Raw genomic sequence first — 16152 nt, 5'->3', positions numbered from 1 at the left:
GGACCGAGAAAACGGCGTAGAGTGAGACGTCAGTTTTTATTCCCTAGCTCGGCGGCGCTTGACAATCACGTGCCACCTACAGGCAAGAAAACTAACTGCAGCAACTACAAGTTTCAGACCTGACATTGAGCTTGTGGCGTATGTACAGTTCAAGTTAACGTAAACACACTCTACTACTACCACCCCACCACTTCTACTACTTCTAATATGGTGAACTGGGAGACTTCAAGTTTATCATGGTTTTGGGGGCCGTTGTCCGCGTGGCCTGGTTGATAATCCACCCTTGTATATCACATTAACCTGCCCATGATAATAAACTGTATCTGCATTACTGACAAGGAATATACACACGTGTACCTCTAAATAGGTAAGTCATGAAAAGCAGGATTCAGTTGTATATCAAATTTATTCAACTTATGAGGAACTCTCAGTTTCAACAACTATATACACAGCTAAAATGCAACAGTCTGTGAGGAAAAAAATGTGCAAATTTAGTTATAAAACACAAAATACAAAATTGATACAAAAAATAGCAAATTACAGGGAAAATGTATAGTCCCTGTTTTTAATAAATACAGTGTTTGGTTTCAGTGTATGCAAAACGCATCATCAAGAGAATGCTTTTATCAGTTGTCAAAGACAGTGCAGTAAATTTAAGAGATACTGCTGCTAATGTGCTTGGATCTGAAAAAGCAGCAATGTCTCAGTTGTGACTGTGTGAACGCTGTAGGCTGTGCAAAGTGGTAAGGTTGAGTTGAGTGCCAGTGGTGTTGAACAGTCTTTCTTGATGCTCACTGACAGGTTTTAGAGCATCTTTTGGCAGTGAGGCGATCGCTCCGATGTGTCCCCAAAGGATACTTTGTCTTTATTGCGTCCTGGACTTCATCATTTACCCCTTGTCAAGTTAGCTTCATCTGTTTCAAAGATAGAAAGAGTGAGAAAAAGTGAGGACTCAGCGGCAGAATACATTGATTCATGTTTACGTCGTCTGGTAAACACAGGAAAACATTTGCTGCACTGTATCAGGTGTAAAATCTGAATCTTACTAGCGTAGTCCTCTGGGGTCATGGGTTGTGAGATGACCCTCCTGAGTGCCTCCAGCCACTCCCTCCGCTCCTGCTCCTGCTCGCACATAAACACAAACTCCCTCCCTGGAGTCTGCAGCGTGATGCCACAGTGCCACCGGCCTCCCCTCGTGCTCTTGCCGCTGCTCTCTGAAACAGAGTAGCTGTGGCTCTCTGAACCGATGAAGACAGCACCCAGCTCTGTAGCATCCTGACAGTTAGAGCAAACAGCACAGGGACGTCAGCTGCAAACAATATGTATCATTTCTTATCAGGCTAATATCTGCATATAATTAAAACCTTTACATTTTCCCCAGAAACGTTGTCTACCTCCAAATTAATGCACTTTGCTTGAATGCATAATCATGCTACTTCTATAACTGATGACAGAATTATTGCTTAACAAGTAAACATTTCATGAAACCTTTTTTTTTTTTTTTTTTTTTTTAATATTTTGAATTTATTTTTCACTTTCTCACACAGTGAAGACACTATGGCATGTTCTCTGTTCCTTACCAGTGGACTCTTAAAATACAGAAGCTTTCTGTTCATTGAGCACAGTGTGAACCACCTCTTCTTGAATGGCTCCCGTTGCTGAAAACACACATGCGCAATCACACAGAGAGAGAAAAGGGGAGGAAGAGAAGGAAAGAAAGTCAAAGCAATTAATCAAATTAGTTTGTCAGATTTAAGAAAGGTAAACAAAAGCAATTAATTTTGGAATTAAGTTAAGATAGTGGACGCACAGTTGGGCCGGTTTTTTCCATATATCCCTCCTTCAGGCTGCGACTTGTTAATTGAGGTATTAACTGTGTAAAGAAACACAGGTCGTACTGTTAACTGAACAAAAGTTTAACATTTCAACTTTAACAATGTATATGAGTCATCTCAATGAAAACTGGTCTCACTTCATTTTCTCGAAGGGTTGGATTTTTCTTCTGGAGGTATGCCAAGCGTGTAGCCCGAATAGCATTGAATAAGGACACAATTACCTACAGTATAAGACAGGGGTATTAAACTCAAATATACAGTGAGCCGGAATTTAAAAAATGCTACAAGTGCCGGACAGGTTCAACGTTTATTGAAAACTTATTGAAACAACCTTTTTGCACATATTGAACCTGGAACTAAGAAGGCGTATAGATTATTGCCTATAAAACAACATTAATTATAAAATAAATGAAATAAAAACAATAAATAAATAAAAATAAAAGAAATAAAAACCAGTTTCATTAATTTCTTATGGCTCTATCTGCAGTTTTTCCAGAATAATTTCAAGTGAAAACATTTTCTACAGGCAAACAACAGCTAAAAGTAATTAACTTCAAAGAAAAATCAAATGTCCTGTAGTAGCAAGAGAAAAAAAAAGTAAAAATGAAACTGCATTAAAAACTGAAAATGCGTCAAAGCATTTGCTGCTTTGCTGCTCTATGATGTTCACTAGTCTGAGCCATTTTTTGGAGAGAAGAATAGTTGAAAGTTGACACAAGCGGTGTGTAATACCATAGACTGCTGATGAAGGAGTGGGGCGCGCTTTCCCGGCCCGTGATTGACGTGCCGACGCACGGGCAGTGCATTGTGGGATTTGTAGTATTATGGTGGTGCGTGCGATATACCGGCGGGCCAGCTCTAATAGTAAATAGATTTTGTCATGCGGGCCAAAGATAATTCATTCACGGGCCAAATGTAGCCCGCGGGCCTTGAGTTTGACACACATGGTATAAGACATCCGATAAAGGACAGAATATCAGGAGTACTAATGCTGTACATAAATTGCATCAAAGGAAGTATATTGTCTGGACAGTTTTCAAGTTTCAGAAGGTGTGCTGACCATGGATTACATTGTCCTTCTCTCTAACAGCAGTTATGAGATTCAAAGGTAAGAGGCTCTATACATGCACTGATTTTCATGTCTGTGCTGCGGGTTTTATTTACTTTATTTGCTAAGACCAGTCATGTGAAAATAAAACAGCAATAAACCAGTTGAGCTCACCTGCCCACTCTCATGGTAAACAAACAGATTCCTCGTACGTTCGTCCTGCAGGTAGGATATCTGCAGACCGTGAGGATGACCGACCTTCTCTGGCTGGAAAACTGCATTCAGATCCTTCATGCTGATGACAGCTTTGGGAGCTTTGGCCTTGTTTAATTTCATTTTTAATGAGAGGGATGAGGGAGGGTTTTAAAAGATTAGTTGTTTTTGAGTGTAACCCAAGTATGCTCATTAAACACAGTGCTATAGATGATGATATGGTAATAGTACTACTCACATCCTCTTTAATGAAGTATCTGAGGGTGAAATCTTTCCGGGACAGCAGAAAGATCCTCTTAAGAAACTGCTTGTTGTCCCTACCCTTCTTCCAGAGTGTTGACTCAAATGGATCTAGAATAGATACCAGATCAAATAAATAAAGAATGATTTCTATGGAAAACAAATGCAGAAATCCAGAATATTTCACTGATAGGAAGAGTATTTCCCTGTTAGTATAATGGCAGGATTATTACCTGAGCTATAAACTTTCTGAAAATCGTTATTTTCTCCTGTGAACTCTCTTCTTTCATACTTTGTGCGGATCCATTGATCCCTGAGAACACTAAAAGCAGAGCAAAACTTCCATTAACATCTCCTCATCAGTGAACACGTATCAAAGTAAAAACAAGCCACTGAAAACGTGTAGACATGTCAGTGATGAATGAATAAAATTCATATTGTCTAAAGCAGAAGCTCCACCTCAGTACCCAACCCTCACTGTTTGTTCCTTTTCCATATATGTGCAACGGGGGCGCTCCACTCCCATTCACTAAATAGAGTATTTGTTGAGTCTTCACTTTTCACTTCTGCTGAGCTAATGAGGTGAATAGATGGTTCATGCGGTCACTCACATGCAGTCGTTTTGCTGTGGGTGGTAGAAGAAGGCAGGGACACATTTCTCAAAAATGGCTTTGGCTGCAGAATTTCCCCTCTCCCGCATGAACTGAAACCAGAGATTTAAAGGTTATAACAAGACAACTGATATTCAAAAACCCTGCTTTGCTTTTCAAGACAGACCTCATGAGATCATTAACAATATAAAAGTTCAGAGACTACTCAAATACATCAATACACAGAATTGTTTTACGTATTAGATGCTCATTCAGTATGAGAGGTGAAAAGCACAGTGATGTACTCCTGAGGCAAAAATCAATAAAATACATTTACAAACGTGTACTATACATGAATATATGTTACAGCTATATTAGGCCATTATAAGATGAGCCCAAACTACAAACCCATACCTCTACTAGTGAATCTTCCCAGTGATCCAGACGTATGGATTTCACTTTGCTGACAGCGGGCAAATTACGATGCATTCCTGAGCAGTTCAGGCACACAAAGATACCAAGAGTGTAGGAGGCCCAGTCAGGCTCTGCGAGCAAGAATTATTATTATGTTTACTCTGTAAGAAGGAACCAAATACAGTACAAACTCTTGTTTACAATCCACAATAGGAAAAAGTGTCTCTTTTCTGGACAAAAATAAACAACAAATATGTAGGTGAGTAGAATTTATGTCTTGTTTGTCTTTAAATGTATTTTCTTTCACTCTCCCCGTCAAAAGACAAATACACACACACACTGTATTAATTGTTTGTAATTCATTGGCAGTGATGGTGTTGAGAGTCATAGGAGGAACAATGAGGTCATACCACAGAATATACAGCAGCTCCACTTCCCCCTATGAAAGTTTATTGTAAAATGTGACTTGGTAATAAAATATTACTTTGGAAGTAGTTTAACAAACAACATCACATGGTACTGTGGTATGAGCTGCTGTTTACCATCCGTCACACTTAAATTAAGACAACGCTTTGAATCACACAGAAATCAGGCGCAATGATCGTAGGGAAAATATGTATTGTTGACAAGTTAAACAACTCTAATGTCCTGATTAAAAAGTGTGGTGTGTACTCACCAGGAGCTCCACAGTCAGCACACACGTTGTTACCTGGCTGTCGCACCAAATCGAGCAGGATTTTGTTGTTTCTTTCTAGATTGGCCATAGGTGAAGGTGGTTTGCTTCTGTTAGAGTTAAATCCAAACAAAAAATCCCCTAAGTATTAACTCCATATTGATTCCACAGGGTTTATGGGGCAGAGCTATTCTGCTGTGTAGCAGGTGAAAAACATAATCTCTTCTCACTGACCAGTGGCCCAGCATTTCCTCTTAAAAGCACAGCATCATGCAGTTTATTGTTCTGCACACAAATGCAGAGGTCCAGAAATAACAGAGAAAGGAAGTGAAACAGACGTCACCACGTAACAGGGTGATTGACTTGTATATGGTTTGATTGGTGTGGAGCATTTTCATGTTAAGAGACATACAGTAGGTCTAATGTGTACTGTAAATATAGCTTCTCTTTAATAAAGTTGTGTTTGCAGTTAATTAAAATGCAGGGTGGACTTGATATAACCATTCATTATTTGATACTATAAATACAATTAAGCCTTAATATCACTCTCTTAGAACCTGTAAAATCTAAATCTTATATCCCAGTTAAGCTTTAAAATTTCAAACAGACAGAGGTCGTATGTCAACATGAAAAATATGTATTAATGCAGCTCAGCAGTAATCAGCACCATAATAGTGCAATGAATATACATCTACAGTGAATAGCGGAATACATCTTTAATGTCTAAAAATAACAATTTAAAAAGAAGAAGAAGAAGAAGAAGAAGAAGTTATTTTCTCACTCCCAGTCCATAACAGTTGGTGGCGGTAATCCACCAATTCGTTGCTTGCCAACCGGCAATAAACCTGAAAAAAGAGGAAGAAGAAGCAGCACTCCGGAACCAGTCGAAGCGGTGTTGTTGTGCTACACCGGTCGACAATACAGTGTCGGACAACAATCAAAGGACAAACTTGTACAGCCTGCGTGATGCTGTAGCTGAAACGATCGATTATTTTCTTCAACTAACGGCAATGTGGGCCGCCAGGCGATTTTTGTCATTGGTCGCGCAGAGAAGTAAGTTTTCATATTGAAGTGTTTCGTTTTTTTTCGTCAACAGACCGGTAACGTTGAGCTAATTCAACTTAGCTAGTTGCAAATGCCAATTTAAACTCTTTTCTATTATATTAACATTTCCACAGTTTAGACACCATTTTAGAAAGTTTTTTTTGGGGGGGTCTGACATGTCTGTTTGGCAAGTTCACAGCAACTTACACGAGGGCTCTATACTCACGTGTTTTGGAGAGTCCCAGCGTTCGGAGTTTTTTTTCTATTCAAACTCTATTCAAACCTGTATTTCTTCCACAGGTCAGTATGCAGGACAGTCTGGTTTATTCCGTCGCCCTAGACACGACTCCCTCCCGGATCTGGAGCTGCGGTATCTCCAGTGCACATGCTGCTGGAGAAGCCAGGTTCCTGTAGGCCGGCTTTGAGACCCTGAACGCCACCCTCTCCTCTGCTTCTGAGCCCTGCAAGGAAGACAGCAACAGAACTCTGGACGCCTGCTACACCACTGAGCAACGAGGCGTCATCCTCCAGGTGCTCAACAACGCCTCGCCGTCAGATCTGGCCGACGTCAAGCTCCTCAGAGGACGCAAGTCGCTCAACATTGTGGAATACAGGACCAAAAACGGGCCCTTTAAAACTCTGGAAAGTGTGGTGAACGTACCGCTGCTGAAGCACAAAAGTGCTGTCAAAATCTTCAACTCCATCCTCAACCCGGTTAAGAAGGAGAGGAAAGTGAGGATACAGCTGGCCAAGTTCATCAGGCCAGAGATTGACAGGTCCTGGTTGGAGGTGAGGTTCTGCTTCTATGTATGCACATTTAATGGTCCAATAAGGGGTTAACACACAAATTAAAATTGGTTGGCTGGGCAGGTTACAGAGATTGTTGAAATGCAGGTGCTTCCATAGACTGTATCACTGAATCTGCTTGATGAGTATAAAAATGATGTAGATTATATGCTATGGCCTCCGTAGTCACCAGATTTCAACCCAGTTCAACACCTATGGGAGATTTTGGAGCTATGTGTTTAAACAACACAATGCGCCATAGTCAAAACACCAAAGCAGGATATATGTTTATGAGAGCTGGCGTTCATCCCTTTAGTAGAGTTCCAGAGACTTGTAGAATCCATAACAAGGAGCAGTGAATATGTTTCTGGAAGCTTGTAGGGCAACAACACTTCATGCTGGTTTATCTTTTCATTCATCACCCATCGCTACATAGCTGTGATTGTGGTCTGAGTCGGCCTGAGATGCAGGCACAGGTATTTAACACAAGGCAATACTGTGTTTTCCTGTTATGTAGGTAGGTGACTGAGGTCTGACCTGTGACATTTGTGATAGTTTGGCTCTTAAATGTTAAGAGAGAAAGCACTAAGATCACATGACTGTATTTGTTTACTCAGGATGCCAATTCCATAGTGTCATTAACATGTGGGACTAATAAAATTGCCTGGGCACATGTGGAACGTGGGATGACATTGCTGGATTGGCAACAGATGGAGTGTCCTAATTTCCTGAGGGGAACATACATGGCCTCTGCTTACTTGAATGATGTAAGTATAACCACCAGAGTCCATTTTATTATTGAATTTTACTCAGTGACTAGTTGTGTGATGCCGAGGTTTTGTAGAGTAACTATGTAACAGCCATTGTCATTGTGTTTTTGTTACTAACATGTTGCACAATTTGTAATTTTTCCTCTCTGCCAACAGGTTTCTGCAGCCGTGTCACTCCTCCCTTCTGCTGACTTCTACATTATAGAGAAATCCTCAATCTCAGTCCATAATACTGCACTGTTCCCCATCATGGCACATATGAGGGTAGTGGAGGCTATGCTGTTTGCTCTGCTGGAGCCTAAAAACGTAATGCCAGAGGCTAACATTCCTCCCAGGTGCGAAAGAGCGATTTTGTCCTCAGCTTCAGAATGCATCAAAACAATGTACAAAAACATATTCCTAATATTTTATACCAAACATGCTTTACTTGAGCTTCAGCTTTTTTTTTTTGTGGTTTCTGTCTGGTAAAGTGTTGATATGAGTTGTCTAAGTGTACATACAGTGACTTGACACAAAAATTCCCCCCTTAATTTCCTCCTTCCTTTGCAGAGTTTTGAACATGATGCGAATTGCTGTGGGACGCCATTTTGGACTAATGGTGGGCGAGTGCCGGACGAGCGGGGCACAGACTGTGCGACGGCTGATGACTGAGTCGGTGACACAGAAGCTTCCCAGGATAAACTTTCCGCCGGACCTGCTGGTCAAGTACAGGAACTCGTTCCAGATGGGGAGCAAAAGAGGAGGAGAGGAACTCTGTGATGCCCTTCTTCAGGCTGTGGCTTTTTACGAGCTGCTCAGTGAATCGTCCAGTTAGTTACCACCTGGTCTGATCTCATACCCTGAGCATGCGATGCACCCACTACAACAAACCTCCTGAGTGGCATTCTGAGCCTTTTTGAACCCATGAACAGATATGGTGGTAGTTGATGGCATATTTAAAGTACTGAATATTCTTATGGTTACACAAAACTGTTGGAATACTGTTTTTTCAGGATGCTGAACGGTTGCTACGGTGTTTTGTTATTTCTGCCGTCGTATCTTGTTCGATTTGGATACTTGCACAAACATTGCTGTCTGCCATCCTCTGCTGTCTGATGACTTTCATCCAAGTTGGTTTTCTTTATGCAGCAACTGGATGTGAACAACCATAATACTTTGCGATCATTAAAAAGGGTTTTACAAGATCAGGCTAATATACAAAAATAAAATGTTTTTATTTACTCTTCGTGGTTGCACTTACATGTAAATAAAACATAATTTCCCAAATGTATAAAAATTCAGATTCAAACAGTATTGAGTAAAATGAATGCACAGTACAAAAAAATGGACAGTAGTAAGGAGAGGTAGTCTTTGCAGATTTTTCTTTAAGAGAAATCTTCCAGTAGGAGTTGAATAGTTGACTTTGACAGGCCCAGGTGTGTGCTGCTGAGGTAGTTCACACACCTGTTGTGGGGGATAGATCATGTGAAATTTGGTTGCAAATAAAGACTTGTTTTGAGGTATGATCACATCAAATAATGAAATTGGGGCATTAACACTTGGCGCTACTATTTAATCCTCTGGTGTTACAGGCTTCATTATTATTGGAATTCAAACTGGATTTTATTTGTTTACAATACCCCATTAAGTATGAAATACCCTCTATTTGAATTGTTGACCTCCTTCAGTGAAAGTTTACTTAAACGTGTTGTGTCTGGCTCACCTGACTGGCTCCTCTTTCTGTTGCTGAGCTCTGTGAAAGCGACAGATGGAACGGAGGACCGGCACGTAGTCGACACTGACAGCTTGTCTGTTCCCCAGCAGGCTGAAGGATTTACTGCTGAGCACCGTCCGGCTCAGTTCGTACCTCCTTTGGGACACACTAGAGGGAGAGGCACAAGTGTAATATGGTGAAAAACAGACATTTTTTGTTTTGGCTTCTCCAAATTCCAGAAAATAAGGTAAGCGGTTGGAAAATACTTGACATATGTTTTATTAAAACATTAAAAGATGCCATTTGACATCCAAATGATGTCATGTCACAAAGTGAAATACCAGACAGTAAACAATCTGAATCATTAATCAGGAGTTCAGACAGAGAACAGACTCACCTTGAAGCACACAGAGGTTGACAAATAAATCTGAGTCTCTGCTTTCTGGAAGAGGCAGGGGACGTCAGTCTCTCCACCAGCCTCTCCCACTTTTTGTCCCCCAGCTCCTGTCTGTGATTTCGGGCTTTGGTCCACGCCTCAGACACTCGCCACCAGCACCTGTGATACCCCAAGCCTTCAGCAGCAGCCTGAATATCTGGCAGCCTCTCCCGGCTCCAGCTCCTGCCGCCCTCCTCCTCCTCCTCCTCCTCACTCATTTCATCCAACAGGCCGTCCTTTACCTCTGCTCCTGTCCAGACAAATGCCTCAGGTCTGCGTGAGCCTGAAACCAGCGGTGCTGCAGCTGGCAGTGTGGCATCAAGGTACGACATAAGGTCAAAGAAGTCAGTCAGGGCATCTAAACAGTCAGCTGCCACTTGCAGCTATTGTTCAGCCTTGTCACTTGCACTAGGGAGTCTTGAATGAGCTCTCTTTAATGATAATGAGGTTATTTGAGGTTTGTGTGTCAAAGTGGATGATGATGATGATGTGGTGTTAAACAATGTTGTGATATATTTCCTCCTACTAAGCCTGGAGATATTCCGAACAGATTTGCTGCTGTTTGCTGACACCTTTGGACTGACGTTTCGATTGAGTTGCTGGAAGTGAGGATCAGTGTCACAGGGTGCCAGCTCACTCTGCAGCCCAGAACAAGTCACCTTTTCCGGGTAGTGGACTGAAGTTCCCTTGGCGCTGATGGGTAGAAGCAGCTCCAAGTTGGTGTAGAGAAGAGGCATGCCTCCTCTCCAGCTCTCAGCCAGGAGCCTCAGGAGATTGTTTGTGTCTGTTTCAGACCAGCGCTGACACTGAAGAATCAAAGGCAAAATTGTTGACAAAGTGCATTTTTCTTTGGAGAAAAGCTCATGAAGAATACATAGAGATATGAAAACTTGCCTTTAGAAGACTCAGCAGTTGGTTTTGGGTCACAGGGTGGAGACCTAGCATGCTGGCAGTGCAGCCTGTGTCACATTTAGGAAGGTTGGAGTCCTGCCCCTCAGCAGCATTTGAGTCTAGATTGGGAAATGGAGAAAATTCCCAATCTATGACATCCTTGACTATAAATTGGCCTGACTGTTTTTTATTTAGAGTAACTTACAGGGTAAGCGAGTAGGCTCTTGAGTCAAACCTCCATTCTGAGATACCCGCCCGCCACCACTGTGCACCCAGAGCTGCAGCTGGAGCAGGCATCGTCTGACATCACCACAGGTGAGTCTGAGGAGGCTCTCGACGTCATCCAACTCCAGTCGCACATTCTCAGCCAGACACACCAGCTGCAGGTAGCTACAGACATTCACCTTGGAACAGATGAAGTAAGTTTATGACAAGCAGGGTAACTGTGAAATTGTACAAGCATGCAGAGATCAAAGTTTGACTTACCGCCGATGGGGTTTTGAACATGATTCCCTCCAAGCTGCAGTTGAATCTCTCTCTGAACAAGGGATCTAAGGAAGACATTTATTTTTCATCACAGCTTGTCTTCAAATCTATTCTATTCAAAATTACACAGTGTGAGCGTTTACCATTGGTGGTTAGAATGACTGGTCTTTTAGTGGTTGTCATGAAAGTCTTGATGGCCGCGAGGAAACCGACGTCGTCGTCAAATATGACATCAACCTGTGGGAGCAAAAGGATCAACCCAGAGCGAACGTGGGATATGTGTGGTCTCATACTCATGAAATTATAGGTCTCACAGTGTTGGATTGCCAAGCGGTTTACCTCTTCAAACAGAATGAGTGATGTGGCTGTCTTTTTGTTCTGTGGCACTGTTTGATCACAGCCCGGTGATGGGTTGCCCAATTTTTTGCTGTCTGGTTTGTCAGATGGCGACAGGCCACCGGACTGTAAATGATCTGCTTTGGCCTTCATCTTAAAGAAGTTGGCCAAAGTGACTGTGGCTGGATTAGCTTTTCCTTTGCGACTACAGCGGCCAAAGTTCCGTGCTGCCCTCTTTTTTAAGGTAGAGATGACATTTTTAGGAGGTAGTGCTTTTCCTGTTAAAAAAGAATAAAAATGCCTGTAAAATATGTGAATATAACATTGAGGCCTTATACTCAAATGCTACATAAGCTTAACACCATAAAGGTTTGGAACTTTTTCACAGCACAATCAGTGTTTCAAGCTTGTCTGCGCAAGTCAGTAAGAGAATTTGTATTATTGAAGTTTTAATGAAGACCCCGTCTTTATCGGCCATCTCCTACCAGGTAAAGTCTCAGGTTTAAGAGTGCAGCTGCTGGTGTTGTAGTTGTTGAAGTAAGCTGGTTTTAGTGGGTCCTTGCCCGACGTCTCCACTAGGTGGGACTGGGTAGCCTCCTTCAGCTGGGACAGAACATGGCGGCCACAGCGTTGTGAGGAGCAGTTCACCTCAAAGACCTTTGATTGAAAAGAAGAGGAAAAATTATAAATGATGGTTAATCATATTTACGTTTGACATCCAGGTGATTACTTGTCATGAAAGCAGTCTAGAATCTGCTGAAAGTCGTAATTCGGTTCTAGTAAGTGTCACAAAATATCTAGCTATATGTACCCAAAGCAATCCATTTTCATAAACATTTTTATTTTAAATGTGCCTTTCTGACTTGATTTTCTTGCTCTTTGTGACTAATCTTAAATTCTTGATCTCCTCTGAAGTTATGCCTCCTGTCAACTTTTGCCTCAAAGAGCTACAAGAGCATTAGCACAGATGGAAATCTAAGTAAGCTGCTTGTCTGTTACTAACATACTTCTGTAGAACAGAAAACATGTCCTCAAGGGCCAGAATAAGATGGAGAGGTAGATGGCAGTAAAAGAGCACCTAAGAAATCCATGGCATTGAAACAGAAAAGAAATAGGAAGGAGGAGATGTTTACTAAAAGTATAGTCTTGTGACACATTGGCTATTTTAATTTATGGATAATTTCGTCAAGCACTCAGTGGTGTAGACACTGATGCCAACACTGATGAGTGAATAATTTTAGACTGCATGTAGAAGACTTGCGCTGCTGATTGAATATATATATAAATTTTTTGAGACTATAAGCCAACTAGCTTTTAAGATGGTCACTTGCCATCATTGCACTTACAATACAAAGAGGTTAGAATATGTCTTTTGAACAGTGCTATTTCTTCGGGGCAGCTTGGACTGCTGTCAGGAAGTCAAGAGACAAGAGACGGGTCGAGGCAAAATATTACCATTGTTTTCCACTGCTGAAGACAGCTCTTGGCGAGTAAAGAAATGATGTTTGATGCTGAACTTGCAATGTTTCTTCTAGACTGGTCAGTGCACTGCTGTCAATGCTAACGTTGGCTATGTAGCAACAACAAAACTTGCAAACAGCTCCTTTAATCTTATTATTTTAAAAGGTCTTTCAATGAACATTTTAGATTAGATTAAACAAATGTATTCATTGTTTCTGTTATTGTTCTCAGTGGTGGGCTGCTCCTAAAATGTTTCACCCTACCAAGAATCTGTGTTTGTTGGAAATGATGTATTGAAAAGTATTGGACCTTTTCATAAATTCCAACCTTGAAACCAAGCTCCTGAGCACAGGCATACACTGAGGCGGTCTTCCCTACACCTGGAGGTCCTGTTATCAGCATGGTGTTACACAGTGGATCCTCTCTGTCGTCCTCTGCCCCAGCCTCGCCCTGGAAGTCTCCACAGTCCCACGAGTCTGCGCAGAGGGACATTCATTACTCTTCCAACCAAGAATCCCACCCATGGAAATCCTTGGTCATTAAAATAAAACTCTTAGTCATGTGGATAGACCCAAAAATTAAGCAGGCTTCTGACAAATATTTGGTCATGGCTTATTAGAGGCCACATTAAAAAACCTAACCCTGAGCGGAGATAGAAGGGCAAAAGTCATGTGTGACAAAGGCCAGGGCATACCATTGCTGTTATCTTCATTTTTCCTTTCCTCCACTTTTCTCCTCTCATCACTGCCAGCTCTTAGTTTCCATTTCTTCAACCAGCTGAATTCAAGGCAAAAATGAAAAGATAAAGTTGTGCTTACACTGATGTCAAGTCCAATATACTATATCAGTGAAAGAATAAGGGAGCTAATAAACAAAGCTCACCTGTGCAGCTTATTCACTGAGACAGAGTTGCCAATAACTTCACTTGAGTGCTGAGGACTGTACTTGTCTGTCCAGAGAACATCCTCAAAACTGGATTCTGGAACGAAGGAAAGAAAGTTCATTTTCTCTTATCAAAAGGGCACAAAAACATGGCGTAGGAATACAAATCCATTAGTGTAGGAGAAGGTTTACCTCTCTGGAGAACATCATAGGTTACGGGTGACTGGCCATCAGTTTCTGTGTCATTTCTCCACTCAGAGTTTGGCTCGCAGTAAAGTCCACTTTGCCGCTTCAGTCTGTGAGTGCGACTCAGCTTACTGCTCCTGGGCTGTTTCTTCACAGGAAGGACAGCATTTTCCTGGACACCCTGTGCTGACAGGCGACATCGATCCATACCTGCAGTGAGACTCCACCTTGGACGCTTGGACACCCTCTCAGAGCTTTCATCTCCTCGTTTCCTCTTCTCTTGTAAGTGGTTCTGCAGGGAGTGCGGACACAGGAAGTTCTCTGCGTTGGACAGGAGAGAGGAGTGATTTATGTGAATGGAATGAACTGGACAGTCAGACTTGTAACAGACCATTGCTCAATCTCACCTGTGGATCCAAAATCCAGCTCTTGGTCTTTCACTTGCTTTCCTCTGCAAAATGCTAAACACTCTTCGGACTGGAAATGCTGGATTGGATGTTTTGATTTCTTCCAGACAGCTGTGCAGAGATGAAGGTGACAACTGTCCTCTCCAAGTGGACAGATTAAACCTCCCTTTCTCTGTCAGGTGAGATATTCTAGCTGTTGATAACCCCTGCTGACTTTTCACCCTTTGTAAATCACCATTCTGAGGAGGAGGCACTGATTCCTGCAGCTTTCTCTATAGTCTCGTGTAACTTACCATCACTGCTAACTTTACTCTTACTCTGCCGTGGTGTACGGAAGAAAATGGGCGCAATTTTAATGTCTTTTGGGCTGCAAGTCCTCATCTGTTCCTGCAGTGGTCGAACTTTTCTTTCGGAGATGCCTGCAGCAGCAGCAGCAGCAGCAGAATTTGAGCCATATTTGTCTTTTGCAGGCAGCGAGGCTGAATATCCCACTGCTGATGTTTCATCATTGGAGCAGCTCGACTCTGGTAACACTATCGTTATCACCTCGGTTGGTTGTTTTTTGTCTTTCCTCTGATACGCTGAATCCTTTAAGTTTTTGCTGCGTTTGAGTTTGTTTCGCATTATAAAGAAATCCAAACTCAAATGTCCGGAGGCATTTTGACTTTGGCGCTTTGCTGCCATTCATGATGGAGTTGTAACGTCAATTTGTGCGACTTTAACTTCAGCTAAGCTACGCTAAACTAACCTTTCATTTTCTTTGCCGCTGACCCAGATAGTTTACCATGTATTTTCGACAAATTAAATAAAGCAAAAACTGTAAACACGACGAATGAATAATAAACTCCTGGGCACATTTACGGTCACTGTCGCATTGAAAACATCCCAAACTGATGTGGAATGACGTCAACAACGTGCGCCGAGAGATTTTGGTGTAGCCAAAGATCGTTTATGTTTGGCTACTAAACTACACAGATGATCTCCCCTACAGTTAAGCAAGTGAGCCGAACTGATTTCTACAGGCACCCAGAATGATTTGTTTTTTCTAAATCCCTGGTCTTTTATAATACAAAATGTTAAATTTGGGGGGTTTGACTAGACATTTCAATATGTTCATTTGGGCTTCAGGGAATGACAATAACTATTTTCTGACATTTCGTAGACTAAGCAACCAATAATAAGAAAGAAGAATGAGAAAAATAAGAGTCAAATGGACTGATAAAGGAAATAATTGTTGAAGTCTTACACTATTTCTATGATGGAATAACACAATCTGTGTCTAATCTACACACAAAAATTTAAGCAATTTGATAAAACCAACTACAACAAATGAGCTCAATATAAATAAGGTCCTAAAAGTAGTTTTTGACTCAAGAGTCCCTCTAGGCCACATGATAACATTTAAATTCTGTGGTGCAAATTTCCAACAAATCTGCAATTAATCAATTTATGCAAACCCTTTTGCCACTTTGACACACTGTGTTGAAGGCACACGTGGTCTGCACTCTCCATGTCTCTTGTGAATATCTACAGGACATTGGTAGATGAACCAGTGTAGAAAGCCCATTAAGGACCAGTTATGGGCCATTATGATGAGACTCCTTCACTTAGGCATTTGTTGTCAGGCAGCAATCTGTTTTGCTGGTCTTGACTTTCTCAACCAAAAAACAAACAAACAAACAAACAAAAAAACAACCTATAGCATGACCTGCAACTAGCCATTTTTTTCAACAGAGGTTTTAACCTTGGAGGGCATTATTC

General features: G+C 41.6%; 3 protein-coding genes across 3 annotated transcripts; 1 reads left to right on the top strand and 2 right to left on the bottom strand.

Annotated features, from left to right (window-relative positions):
- Positions 1 to 387: 387 nt before the first annotated feature.
- LOC108875946 (arf-GAP with dual PH domain-containing protein 2) lies at positions 388 to 6399 on the bottom strand. Its single transcript, XM_018665171.2, has 12 exons — positions 6284 to 6399; positions 5017 to 5123; positions 4341 to 4471; positions 3948 to 4039; positions 3570 to 3658; positions 3335 to 3447; positions 3058 to 3204; positions 1973 to 2056; positions 1811 to 1873; positions 1581 to 1658; positions 1047 to 1275; positions 388 to 914 (listed from the first exon to the last, which is right to left on the bottom strand). The coding sequence occupies exons 2-12, from the start codon at positions 5102 to 5104 to the stop codon at positions 886 to 888; spliced, it is 1143 nt and encodes a 380-aa protein (XP_018520687.1). The 5' UTR covers positions 5105 to 5123; positions 6284 to 6399; the 3' UTR covers positions 388 to 885.
- On the top strand, positions 6024 to 8838 carry tefm (transcription elongation factor, mitochondrial). The gene is given in 6 exon segments (XM_018664938.2): positions 6024 to 6066; positions 6358 to 6470; positions 6472 to 6846; positions 7461 to 7610; positions 7770 to 7948; positions 8163 to 8838. Coding segments are annotated over 6 exon segments (1125 nt in total). The 3' UTR covers positions 8428 to 8838.
- An 82-nt stretch (positions 8839 to 8920) lies between these two features.
- atad5b (ATPase family AAA domain containing 5b) lies at positions 8921 to 15640 on the bottom strand. The gene is given in 14 exon segments (XM_051070685.1): positions 8921 to 9056; positions 9316 to 9474; positions 9704 to 10548; positions 10637 to 10752; positions 10839 to 11037; positions 11120 to 11184; positions 11263 to 11356; positions 11459 to 11733; positions 11941 to 12112; positions 13244 to 13392; positions 13611 to 13693; positions 13799 to 13895; positions 13991 to 14305; positions 14392 to 15640. Coding segments are annotated over 13 exon segments (2535 nt in total). The 5' UTR covers positions 14193 to 14305; positions 14392 to 15640; the 3' UTR covers positions 8921 to 8977.
- Positions 15641 to 16152: the final 512 nt, after the last annotated feature.

This window comes from Lates calcarifer, linkage group LG5 (genome assembly GCF_001640805.2).
Source record: "Lates calcarifer isolate ASB-BC8 linkage group LG5, TLL_Latcal_v3, whole genome shotgun sequence".
Classification (NCBI taxonomy): domain Eukaryota; kingdom Metazoa; phylum Chordata; class Actinopteri; family Centropomidae; genus Lates; species Lates calcarifer.
The sequence above is the reverse complement of the archived record's forward strand: the minus strand, read 5'-3'. Positions and strand labels throughout refer to the sequence as shown.